Below are 13,721 nucleotides of genomic sequence, written 5' to 3' on the forward strand. Positions count from 1 at the left end.
AGAGAGAGAGAGAGAGAGAGAGAGAGAGAGAGAGAGAGAGAGAGAGAGAGAGAGAGAGGTGTGTCCGAGCACTTAAGTAGCATGTCACCACCAAGGTTCACTGCTGTGCAGCCTAACACACAGAGGAGAGCTAGTACAGTGCAGTGTCGCTATAGTGTAGCAGAGCGGCTCACAGCCTGATGGTGGCGCTATAGTGTAGCAGAGTGGCTCACGGCTTATAATAGCCGTTGAAAAATAGCAGATAGTGCCACCATCAGGCTGTGAGCCAGAGCCACTCTGCTACACTATAGCGCCACCATCAGGCTGTGAGCCACTCTGCTACACTATAGCGCCACCATCAGGCTGTGAGCCACTCTGCTACACTATAGCGCCACCATCAGGCTGTGAGCCACTCTGCTACACTATAGTGCCACCATCAGGCTGTGAGCCACTCTGCTACACTATAGCGCCACCATCAGGCTGTGAGCCACTCTGCTACACTATAGCGCCACCATCAGGATGTGAGACACTCTGCTACACTATAGCGCCACCATCAGGATGTGAGACACTCTGCTACACTATAGCGCCACAACAATAGCAGCCACAAGGGGGCAGCCACAAGGCAGCCACAAGGCAGCACGACAGGCATGGCTGTGTGTCTTTATTAGCGTGTGAAACGTCTTGTGACTTCAAGTATGGTCAGAGGGAGGAGGAGAGGAAGAATGGACTTTAGTGAATGACACGAGAGACCAGTGTTCCCTCCCTCCCTTCCTTCCTTCCTCCCTCCCTCCCTCCCTCTGGCTTTTCTAGCCTCGTCACTTTCCTCTTTAAAACAAAAACCACAGCATTTAAAGAAAAGAAACGAGAAGACAGAATGGACGACAACGTGATAAAGAGAAGATAACACACGGCCCGAGGGACGGGGAATATAACGCACGGCCCGAGGGGAAAGAAGAAGGGAAGTACCGTTCACCCCGTTTTAACCTTTCACTTCACCGCAAAGAACACACTGCTGTTGTTTGCACTGGACTCTGTTTTTCCTTCTCCAGTTTGGACTGTTTAAAGACAGTGGATGGACTTGGACCGTTTAAAGACAGTGGATGGACTTGGACCGTTTAAAGACAGTGGATGGACTTGGACCGTTTAAAGACAGTGGATGGACTTGGACTGTTTAAAAACAGTGGTTAGACTTGGACCGTTTAAAGACAGTGGTTAGACTTGGACCGTTTAAAGACAGTGGTTAGACTTGGACCGTTTAAAGACAGTGGATGGACTTAGACCGTTTAAAGACAGTGGATGGACTTAGACCGTTTAAAGACAGTTTTCGAACCGTTGGACTTGGAACCCCCTTTTGGGGATTCTAGTTGCTATGTACAGTATTTAGCAGCATAACATTTTTGTAATTTTTACAAATATATAAATATTTGATTGAAAAAACTGTTTAATCCATTTAAGACTGAGGCCTAAAAACTTTGGACCATTTAGAAGGACAGTATTTGGACCATTTAAACCCCAGTAGATCCATTAGGACCCAGTAGGTCCATTAGAACGCAGTAGATCCATTAGGACCCAGTAGGTCCAGTAGAAGCCAGTCGGTCCAGTAGAACCCATTAGGTCCATTAGAACGCAGTAGGTCCAGTAGAACCCAGTAGGTCCATTAGAACCCAGTAGGTCAGTAGGTCCAGTAGGACCCAGTCGGTCCAGTAGAGCCCAGTAGACATGGAGGTAGGCTTCTCGGCTCTGCGTCTGGAGGCCGTGGGCGTGGTGAAGACGGCTCTGGTGTCGGCGGAGAACCTGCAGCTTTCTCTGAACCTGAAGACGGAGCTGAGCCAGGAGGAGCAGGCCCTGACGCCGCACGCCAACGCCAAGGCTAGCAACAAGGACTCGCTGTGTACCGGGTAACGTTACTGCCCCCCCTCCCCCCCACCGGGTAACTGAACCCCCCCCCTCCCTACCGGGTAACTGACCCCCCTGACGCCGCACGCTAGCGCCAAGGCTAGCGCCAAGGACTCGCTGTGTACCGGGTAACTGACCCCCCCTCCCCCCACCGGGTAACTGACCCCCCCTCCCCCCACCGGGTAACTGAACCCCACCCCCTCCCTACCGGGTAACTGACCCCCACCCCCCCTCCCTACCGGGTAACTGACCCCCACCCCCCCTCCCTACCGGGTAACTGACCCCACTGACCCCCGCGCTAACACCAAGGCTGGCGCTAAAGACTCACTGTGTGGCTGGCTGTCACTGTTGTGCAGCCTAACACACACATACCTATTAACTGTATGATGTGTAACAGTACAGTACAGTACAGTACAGTACAGTACAGTACAGTACAGTACAGTACAGTACAGTACAGTACAGTACAGTACATCTAGCCTCTCAGACCCATCTGAGCCACGGACCACCATCTGATGACATTTAGCCTCTCAGACCCATCTGAGCCACGGACCACCATCTGATGACATTTAGCCTCTCAGACCCATCTGAGCCACGGACCACCATCTGATGACATTTAGCCTCTCAGACCCATCTGATCCACGGACCACCATCTGATGACATTTAGCCTCTCAGACCCATCTGAGCCACGGACCACCATCTGATGACATTTAGCCTCTCAGACCCATCTGAGCCACGGACCACCATCTGATGACATTTAGCCTCTCAGACCCATTTGAGCCACGGAACCACCATCTGATGACATTTAGCCTCTCAGACCCATTTGAGCCACGGAACCACCGTTTGATGACATTTAGCCTCTCAGACCCATTTGAGCCACGGAACCACCATCTGATGACATTTAGCCTCTCAGACCCATCTGAGCCACGGACCACCATCTGATGACATTTAGCCTCTCAGACCCATCTGAGCCACGGACCACCATCTGATGGCATTTAGCCTCTCAGACCCATCTGAGCCACGGACCACCATCTGATGACATTTAGCCTCTCAGACCCATCTGAGCCACGGACCACCATCTGATGACATTTAGCCTCTCAGACCCATTTGAGCCACGGAACCACCATCTGATGACATTTAGCCTCTCAGACCCATTTGAGCCACGGAACCACCGTTTGATGACATTTAGCCTCTCAGACCCATTTGAGCCACGGAACCACCATCTGATGACATTTAGCCTCTCAGACCCATCTGAGCCACGGACCACCATCTGATGACATTTAGCCTCAGACCCATCTGAGCCACGGACCACCATCTGATGGCATTTAGCCTCTCAGACCCATCTGAGCCACGGACCACCATCTGATGACATTTAGCCTCTCAGACCCATCTGAGCCACGGACCACCATCTGATGACATTTAGCCTCTCAGACCCATCTGAGCCACGGACCACCATCTGATGACATTTAGCCTCTCAGACCCATTTGAGCCACGGACCACCATCTGATGACATTTAGCCTCTCAGACCCATTTGAGCCACGGACCACCATCTGATGACATTTAGCCTCTCAGACCCATCTGAGCCACGGACCACCATCTGATGACATTTAGCCTCTCAGACCCATCTGAGCCACGGACCACCATCTGATGACATTTAGCCTCTCAGACCCATCTGAGCCACGGACCACCATTTGATGACATTTAGCCTCTCAGACCCATCTGAGCCACGGACCACCATCTGATGACATTTAGCCTCTCAGACCCATCTGAGCCACGGACCACCATCTGATGGCATTTAGCCTCTCGGACCCATCTGAGCCACGGACCACCATCTGATGACATTTAGCCTCTCAGACCCATCTGAGCCACGGACCACCATCTGATGACATTTAGCCTCTCAGACCCATCTGAGCCACGGACCACCATCTGATGACATTTAGCCTCTCAGACCCATTTGAGCCACGGAACCACCATCTGATGACATTTAGCCTCTCAGACCTATTTGAGCCACGGACCACCATCTGATGACATTTAGCCTCTCAGACCCATCTGAGCCACGGACCACCATCTGATGACCTTTAGCCTCTCGGACCCATCTGAGCCACGGAACCACCATCTGATGACCTTTAGCCTCTCAGACCCATCTGAGCCACGGACCACCATCTGATGACATTTAGCCTCTCAGACCCATCTGAGCCACGGACCACCATCTGATGACATTTAGCCTCTCAGACCCATCTGAGCCACGGACCACCATCTGATGACATTTAGCCTCTCAGACCCATTTGAGCCACGGACCACCATCTGATGACATTTAGCCTCTCAGACCCATTTGAGCCACGGACCACCATCTGATGACATTTAGCCTCTCAGACCCATCTGAGCCACGGACCACCATCTGATGACATTTAGCCTCTCAGACCCATCTGAGCCACGGACCACCATCTGATGACATTTAGCCTCTCAGACCCATCTGAGCCACGGACCACCATTTGATGACATTTAGCCTCTCAGACCCATCTGAGCCACGGACCACCATCTGATGACATTTAGCCTCTCAGACCCATCTGAGCCACGGACCACCATCTGATGGCATTTAGCCTCTCGGACCCATCTGAGCCACGGACCACCATCTGATGACATTTAGCCTCTCAGACCCATCTGAGCCACGGACCACCATCTGATGACATTTAGCCTCTCAGACCCATCTGAGCCACGGACCACCATCTGATGACATTTAGCCTCTCAGACCCATTTGAGCCACGGAACCACCATCTGATGACATTTAGCCTCTCAGACCTATTTGAGCCACGGACCACCATCTGATGACATTTAGCCTCTCAGACCCATTTGAGCCACGGACCACCATCTGATGACATTTAGCCTCTCAGACCTATTTGAGCCACGGACCACCATCTGATGACATTTAGCCTCTCAGACCCATCTGAGCCACGGACCACCATCTGATGACATTTAGCCTCTCAGACCCATTTGAGCCACGGAACCACCATCTGATGACATTTAGCCTCTCAGACCTATTTGAGCCACGGACCACCATCTGATGACATTTAGCCTCTCAGACCCATTTGAGCCACGGACCACCATCTGATGACATTTAGCCTCTCAGACCCATCTGAGCCACGGACCACCATCTGATGACATTTAGCCTCTCAGACCCATCTGAGCCACGGACCACCATCTGATGACATTTAGCCTCTCAGACCCATCTGAGCCACGGACCACCATCTGATGACATTTAGCCTCTCAGACCCATCTGAGCCACGGAACCACCATCTGATGACATTTAGCCTCTCAGACCCATCTGAGCCACGGAACCACCATCTGATGACATTTAGCCTCTCAGACCCATCTGAGCCACGGAACCACCGTTTGATGACATTTAGCCTCTCGGACCCCAAACTAAAGAATATTTGGTTGTATTGCTGTATAGATGTTGGTACCACTAGGAGAGATAGGGACGGATGTAGGGGCATTGCTGTTCCTTGATGAAATCATCACATATAAATACATATTAAAAATATATATTTTTTTGAGTGGTGCAACCACTCCCTTATGGAGCTATGTGTGTGGCTGGTTAACATATATTTGTTTTTGCGAAAATGGTGAAGTGTCCCTTTAACTCCAACCTTGTGTCTTTTTATTGAGACTTCTGCTGACTCTGAGAGAATGAACACTGGAGCTAATGTCGTGACTCTGAGAGAATGAACACTGGAGCTAATGTCGTGGTTTTAATTCAGCTTCTGACCTCCTGGTCCATTCATTGTCTGCCTGTTGGAATGAATGGACTTCTGTTTTACATTGTGTGTGTGCGTGTGCGTGCGTGCGTGCATTCTATAACTGGTTTCTTTTCCACTGAATTAACTCGGAGAAGCAATGTGTTTATAATAGTGGTTTTTCAACCCTTTTCACCTCAAGGTCCTTTATTTATTCTGCATTTTGAGCCACGGAACCACCATCTGATGACATTTAGCCTCTCAGACCCATCTGAGCCACGGAACCACCATCTGATGACATTTAGCCTCTCAGACCCATTTGAGCCACGGAACCACCATCTGATGACATTTAGCCTCTCAGACCCATCTGAGCCACGGACCACCATCTGATGACATTTAGCCTCTCAGACCCATCTGAGCCACGGACCACCATTTGATGACATTTAGCCTCTCAGACCCATCTGAGCCACGGAACCACCATCTGATGACATTTAGCCTCTCAGACCCATCTGAGCCACGGACCACCATCTGATGACATTTAGCCTCTCAGACCCATCTGAGCCACGGAACCACCATCTGATGACATTTAGCCTCTCAGACCCATTTGAGCCACGGAACCACCGTTTGATGACATTTAGCCTCTCAGACCCATCTGAGCCACGGACCACCATGTGATGACATTTAGCCTCTCAGACCCATCTGAGCCACGGACCACCATCTGATGACATTTAGCCTCTCAGACCCATCTGAGCCACGGACCACCATCTGATGACATTTAGCCTCTCAGACCCATTTGAGTTTTGAGCCACGGACCACCGTTCCTTGATGAAATCATCACATATAAATAAATATTAAAAATATATATATTTTTGAGTGGTGCAACCACTCCCTTATGGAGCTATGTGTGTGGCTGGGTGGCTGGCTGGGTGGGTGGGTATGAGCACGGAAATAGCATGGTTGTTTTCACACCACCTGTGCGTAACCTAACACATACACAAACACACACGCACATATTAACTGTATATGTGATGATTTCGGGTGTGCCAGTACAGTACAGTACAGTACAGTACAGTACAGTACAGTACAGTACAGTACAGTACAGTACAGTACAGTACAGTACAGTACAGTACAGTACAGTACAGTACAGTACAGGGACCCCCACACAGTAACTGTCATTTCTCAACCGTTTCGGACGTGGGGCGGCTCGCCGGAATCGAGCCGGCCCCCTGGCCGAGTGTTTTGGGGTAAATATGCAATTATATTTATTTTTCTGTCCTCAGGAATGATGACCTCAAACGGATGAAATCACATAAAAATTATAAATAAATATACAATGATATTTTTTATTTAACTTTCCCAGGAATGATGACTTGAAGCAGATGTTGGAGAGCAACAAGGAGTCGCTGAAACTGGAGGCCATGAAGAGGATTGTTGGGGTGAGTTGATGTTAAACTAGAGGATTGTTGGGGTGAGTTGATGTTAAACTGTAGAGGATTGTTGGGGTGAGTTGATGTTAAACTGTAGAGGATTGTTGGGGTGAGTTGATGTTAAACTGTAGAGGATTGTTGGGGTGAGTTGATGTTAAACTGTAGAGGATTGTTGGGGTGAGTTGATGTTAAACTGTAGAGGATTGTTGGGGTGAGTTGATGTTAAACTAGAGGATTGTTGGGGTGAGTTGATGTTAAACTGTAGAGGATTGTTGGGGTGAGTTGATGTTAAACTGTAGAGGATTGTTGGGGTGAGTTGATGTTAAACTGTAGAGGATTGTTGGGGTGAGTTGATGTTAAACTAGAGGATTGTTGGGGTGAGTTGATGTTAAACTGTAGAGGATTGTTGGGGTGAGTTGATGTTAAACTGTAGAGGATTGTTGGGGTGAGTTGATGTTAAACTGTAGAGGATTGTTGGGGTGAGTTGATGTTAAACTAGAGGATTGTTGGGGTGAGTTGATGTTAAACTGTAGAGGATTGTTGGGGTGAGTTGATGTTAAACTAGAGGATTGTTGGGGTGAGTTGATGTTAAACTAGAGGATTGTTGGGGTGAGTTGATGTTAAACTGGAGGATTGTTGGGGTGAGTTGATGTTAAACTAGAGGATTGTTGGGGTGAGTTGATGTTAAACTAGAGGATTGTTGGGGTGAGTTGATGTTAAACTAGAGGATTGTTGGGGTGAGTTGATGTTAAACTGTAGAGGATTGTTGGGGTGAGTTGATGTTAAACTAGAGGATTGTTGGGGTGAGTTGATGTTAAACTAGAGGATTGTTGGGGTGAGTTGATGTTAAACTAGAGGATTGTTGGGGTGAGTTGATGTTAAACTAGAGGATTGTTGGGGTGAGTTGATGTTAAACTGTAGAGGATTGTTGGGGTGAGTTGATGTTAAACTAGAGGATTGTTGGGGTGAGTTGATGTTAAACTGAAGAGGATTGTTGGGGTGAGTTGATGTTAAACTAGAGGATTGTTGGGGTGAGTTGATGTTAAACTGTAGAGGATTGTTGGGGTGAGTTGATGTTAAACTGTAGAGGATTGTTGGGGTGAGTTGATGTTAAACTAGAGGATTGTTGGGGTGAGTTGATGTTAAACTGTAGAGGATTGTTGGGGTGAGTTGATGTTAAACTGTAGAGGATTGTTGGGGTGAGTTGATGTTAAACTGTAGAGGATTGTTGGGGTGAGTTGATGTTAAACTGAAGAGGATTGTTGGGGTGAGTTGATGTTAAACTGTAGAGGATTGTTGGGGTGAGTTGATGTTAAACTGTAGAGGATTGTTGGGGTGAGTTGATGTTAAACTGAAGAGGATTGTTGGGGTGAGTTGATGTTAAACTGTAGAGGATTGTTGGGGTGAGTTGATGTTAAACTGTAGAGGATTGTTGGGGTGAGTTGATGTTAAACTGTAGAGGATTGTTGGGGTGAGTTGATGTTAAACTGTAGAGGATTGTTGGGGTGAGTTGATGTTAAACTAGAGGATTGTTGGGGTGAGTTGATGTTAAACTGTAGAGGATTGTTGGGGTGAGTTGATGTTAAACTGTAGAGGATTGTTGGGGTGAGTTGATGTTAAACTAGAGGATTGTTGGGGTGAGTTGATGTTAAACTGTAGAGGATTGTTGGGGTGAGTTGATGTTAAACTGTAGAGGATTGTTGGGGTGAGTTGATGTTAAACTGTAGAGGATTGTTGGGGTGAGTTGATGTTAAACTAGAGGATTGTTGGGGTGAGTTGATGTTAAACTAGAGGATTGTTGGGGTGAGTTGATGTTAAACTAGAGGATTGTTGGGGTGAGTTGATGTTAAACTGGAGGATTGTTGGGGTGAGTTGATGTTAAACTAGAGGATTGTTGGGGTGAGTTGATGTTAAACTAGAGGATTGTTGGGGTGAGTTGATGTTAAACTAGAGGATTGTTGGGGTGAGTTGATGTTAAACTGTAGAGGATTGTTGGGGTGAGTTGATGTTAAACTAGAGGATTGTTGGGGTGAGTTGATGTTAAACTAGAGGATTGTTGGGGTGAGTTGATGTTAAACTAGAGGATTGTTGGGGTGAGTTGATGTTAAACTAGAGGATTGTTGGGGTGAGTTGATGTTAAACTGTAGAGGATTGTTGGGGTGAGTTGATGTTAAACTGTAGAGGATTGTTGGGGTGAGTTGATGTTAAACTAGATGATTGTTGGGGTGAGTTGATGTTAAACTGAAGAGGATTGTTGGGGTGAGTTGATGTTAACCCTTTTACTGCTGCCATTTATTGAGAAATTAGGACCTAATTCATGCCAGCATTTTTTTAATTTGAGCTCTTATTTTGAAAAGCCACATTTTGCCTCAACCGGAAGTGAGCTTATCCCTGCCAGCTTTACGTTGCCAAGACAACCTTTGTTTACATAATCGAATCAATGCCGGTACATATAGCACTGCACAACGTCGGCTCTGTGCCGTCAAAGAAACGCTGGTTTGACCAAAAATGCCATCTGGGACAAGGAATAGGAGATACAGGCGATTGAAAGAAACGGATAGAATGGATTCTTATGGCGACCGCGATCTAATCTGAACGATCCAGTGCAGTGCTAACAACATTGCTAGCTAACCGGCTAACGTGAGTAGCATTATGGCTCGATCGATCATATGCACTATAAAAGTATAATTGCCGAAGGGCTACGGCAATGGCAGCAAGGTGTATTATCAAATTGAGGCTTTGATTGCCGAAGGGCTTCGGCAATGGCAGGAAGACGGTTAAACTAGAGGATTGTTGGGGTGAGTTGATGTTAAACTGTAGAGGATTGTTGGGGTGAGTTGATGTTAAACTGTAGAGGATTGTTGGGGTGAGTTGATGTTAAACTGTAGAGGATTGTTGGGGTGAGTTGATGTTAAACTGAAGAGGATTGTTGGGGTGAGTTGATGTTAAACTGTAGAGGATTGTTGGGGTGAGTTGATGTTAAACTGTAGAGGATTGTTGGGGTGAGTTGATGTTAAACTGAAGAGGATTGTTGGGGTGAGTTGATGTTAAACTAGAGGATTGTTGGGGTGAGTTGATGTTAAACTGTAGAGGATTGTTGGGGTGAGTTGATGTTAAACTGTAGAGGATTGTTGGGGTGAGTTGATGTTAAACTAGAGGATTGTTGGGGTGAGTTGATGTTAAACTGTAGAGGATTGTTGGGGTGAGTTGATGTTAAACTAGAGGATTGTTGGGGTGAGTTGATGTTAAACTGTAGAGGATTGTTGGGGTGAGTTGATGTTAAACTGAAGAGGATTGTTGGGGTGAGTTGATGTTAAACTAGAGGATTGTTGGGGTGAGTTGATGTTAAACTAGAGGATTGTTGGGGTGAGTTGATGTTAAACTGTAGAGGATTGTTGGGGTGTGTTGATGTTAAACTAGAGGATTGTTGGGGTGAGTTGATGTTAAACTGTAGAGGATTGTTGGGGTGAGTTGATGTTAAACTAGATGATTGTTGGGGTGAGTTGATGTTAAACTAGAGGATTGTTGGGGTGAGTTGATGTTAAACTAGAGGATTGTTGGGGTGAGTTGATGTTAAACTAGATGATTGTTGGGGTGAGTTGATGTTAAACTAGAGGATTGTTGGGGTGAGTTGATGTTAAACTGTAGAGGATTGTTGGGGTGAGTTGATGTTAAACTGTAGAGGATTGTTGGGGTGAGTTGATGTTAAACTGTAGAGGATTGTTGGGGTGAGTTGATGTTAAACTGTAGAGGATTGTTGGGGTGAGTTGATGTTAAACTGTAGAGGATTGTTGGGGTGAGTTGATAAACTGTAGAGGATTGTTGGGGTGAGTTGATGTTAAACTGTAGAGGATTGTTGGGGTGAGTTGATGTTAAACTAGAGGATTGTTGGGGTGAGTTGATGTTAAACTGTAGAGGATTGTTGGGGTGAGTTGATGTTAAACTGAAGAGGATTGTTGGGGTGAGTTGATGTTAAACTAGAGGATTGTTGGGGTGAGTTGATGTTAAACTAGAGGATTGTTGGGGTGAGTTGATGTTAAACTGTAGAGGATTGTTGGGGTGTGTTGATGTTAAACTAGAGGATTGTTGGGGTGAGTTGATGTTAAACTGTAGAGGATTGTTGGGGTGAGTTGATGTTAAACTAGATGATTGTTGGGGTGAGTTGATGTTAAACTAGAGGATTGTTGGGGTGAGTTGATGTTAAACTAGATGATTGTTGGGGTGAGTTGATGTTAAACTAGAGGATTGTTGGGGTGAGTTGATGTTAAACTGTAGAGGATTGTTGGGGTGAGTTGATGTTAAACTGTAGAGTATTGTTGGGGTGAGTTGATGTTAAACTGAAGAGGATTGTTGGGGTGAGTTGATGTTAAACTGTAGAGGATTGTTGGGGTGAGTTGATGTTAAACTAGAGGATTGTTGGGGTGAGTTGATGTTAAACTGTAGAGGATTGTTGGGGTGAGTTGATGTTAAACTAGAGGATTGTTGGGGTGAGTTGATGTTAAACTAGAGGATTGTTGGGGTTAGTTGATGTTAAACTAGAGGATTGTTGGGGTGAGTTGATGTTAAACTGTAGAGGATTGTTGGGGTGAGTTTATGTTAAACTGTAGAGGATTGTTGCGGTGAGTTGATGTTAAACTAGATGATTGTTGGGGTGAGTTGATGTTAAACTGAAGAGGATTGTTGGGGTGAGTTGATGTTAAACTGTAGAGGATTGTTGGGGTGAGTTGATGTTAAACTGTAGAGGATTGTTGGGGTGAGTTGATGTTAAACTAGAGGATTGTTGGGGTGAGTTGATGTTAAACTAGAGGATTGTTGGGGTGAGTTGATGTTAAACTGTAGAGGATTGTTGGGGTGAGTTGATGTTAAACTAGAGGATTGTTGGGGTGAGTTGATGTTAAACTGTAGAGGATTGTTGGGGTGAGTTGATGTTAAACTGAAGAGGATTGTTGGGGTGAGTTGATGTTAAACTAGAGGATTGTTGGGGTGAGTTGATGTTAAACTAGAGGAGTGTTGGGGTGAGTTGATGTTAAACTTTAGAGGATTGTTGGGGTGTGTTGATGTTAAACTAGAGGATTGTTGGGGTGAGTTGATGTTAAACTAGATGATTGTTGGGGTGAGTTGATGTTAAACTAGAGGATTGTTGGGGTGAGTTGATGTTAAACTGTAGAGGATTTTTGGGGTGAGTTGATGTTAAACTGTAGAGGATTGTTGGGGTGAGTTGATGTTAAACTGAAGAGGATTGTTGGGGTGAGTTGATGTTAAACTGTAGAGGATTGTTGGGGTGAGTTGATGTTAAACTAGAGGATTGTTGGGGTGAGTTGATGTTAAACTGTAGAGGATTGTTGGGGTGAGTTGATGTTAAACTAGAGGATTGTTGGGGTGAGTTGATGTTAAACTAGAGGATTGTTGGGGTGAGTTGATGTTAAACTAGAGGATTGTTGGGGTGAGTTGATGTTAAACTGTAGAGGATTGTTGGGGTGAGTTGATGTTAAACTGTAGAGTATTGTTGGGGTGAGTTGATGTTAAACTAGATGATTGTTGGGGTGAGTTGATGTTAAACTAGAGGATTGTTGGGGTGAGTTGATGTTAAACTGTAGAGGATTGTTGGGGTGAGTTGATGTTAAACTGAAGAGGATTGTTGGGGTGAGTTGATGTTAAACTGTAGAGGATTGTTGGGGTGAGTTGATGTTAAACTAGAGGATTGTTGGGGTGAGTTGATGTTAAACTGTAGAGGATTGTTGGGGTGAGTTGATGTTAAACTAGAGGATTGTTGGGGTGAGTTCATGTTAAACTGTAGAGGATTGTTGGGGTGAGTTGATGTTAAACTAGAGGATTGTTGGGGTGAGTTGATGTTAAACTGTAGAGGATTGTTGGGGTGAGTTGATGTTAAACTGTAGAGGATTGTTGGGGTGAGTTGATGTTAAACTAGAGGATTGTTGGGGTGAGTTGATGTTAAACTAGAGGATTGTTGGGGTGAGTTGATGTTAAACTAGAGGATTGTTGGCGTGAGTTGATGTTAAACTAGAGGATTGTTGGGGTGAGTTGATGTTAAACTGTAGAGGATTGTTGGGGTGAGTTGATGTTAAACTAGAGGATTGTTGGGGTGAGTTGATGTTAAACTAGAAGATTGTTGGGGTGAGTTGATGTTAAACTAGAGGATTGTTGGGGTGAGTTGATGTTAAACTAGAGGATTGTTGGGGTGAGTTGATGTTAAACTGTAGAGGATTGTTGGGGTGAGTTGATGTTAAACTAGAGGATTGTTGGGGTGAGGTGATGTTAATCCAGAGGATTGTTGGGGTGAGGTGATGTTAATCTAGAGGATTGTTGGGGTGAGTTGATAAACTAGAGGATTGTTGGGGTGAGTTGATGTTAAACTAGAGGATTGTTGGGGTGAGTTGATGTTAAACTAGAGGATTGTTGGGGTGAGTTGATGTTAAACTAGAGGATTGTTGGGGTGAGTTGATGTTAAACTAGAGGATTGTTGGGGTGAGTTGATGTTAAACTAGAGGATTGTTGGGGTGAGTTGATGTTAAACTAGAGGATTGTTGGTGTGAGTTGATGTTAAACTGTAGAGGATTGTTGGGCTGAGTTGATGTTAAACTAGAGGATTGTTGGGGTGAGTTGATGTTAAACTGTAGAGGATTGTTGGGGTGAGTTGATCTTAAACTGTAGAGGATTGTTGGGGTAA

The 13,721-nt window shown here is 45.8% G+C and overlaps 1 protein-coding gene across 1 annotated transcript in view; it reads left to right on the top strand.

Moving 5' to 3' along the window:
* The window catches only part of ap3b1a (adaptor related protein complex 3 subunit beta 1a), a 148,190-nt gene that overhangs the window by 2,726 nt on the left and 131,743 nt on the right, over positions 1-13,721 (top strand). Inside the window, exon 2 of the mRNA XM_083794337.1 lies at positions 6,967-7,042. Within this exon, the coding sequence (XP_083650463.1) occupies positions 6,967-7,042 (76 nt within the window). The remainder of the gene's footprint in view (positions 1-6,966; positions 7,043-13,721) is intronic.

Source organism: Protomyctophum parallelum (genome assembly GCF_964188405.1).
Source record: "Protomyctophum parallelum genome assembly, chromosome: 21".
NCBI classification, from domain to species: Eukaryota; Metazoa; Chordata; class Actinopteri; order Myctophiformes; family Myctophidae; genus Protomyctophum; species Protomyctophum parallelum.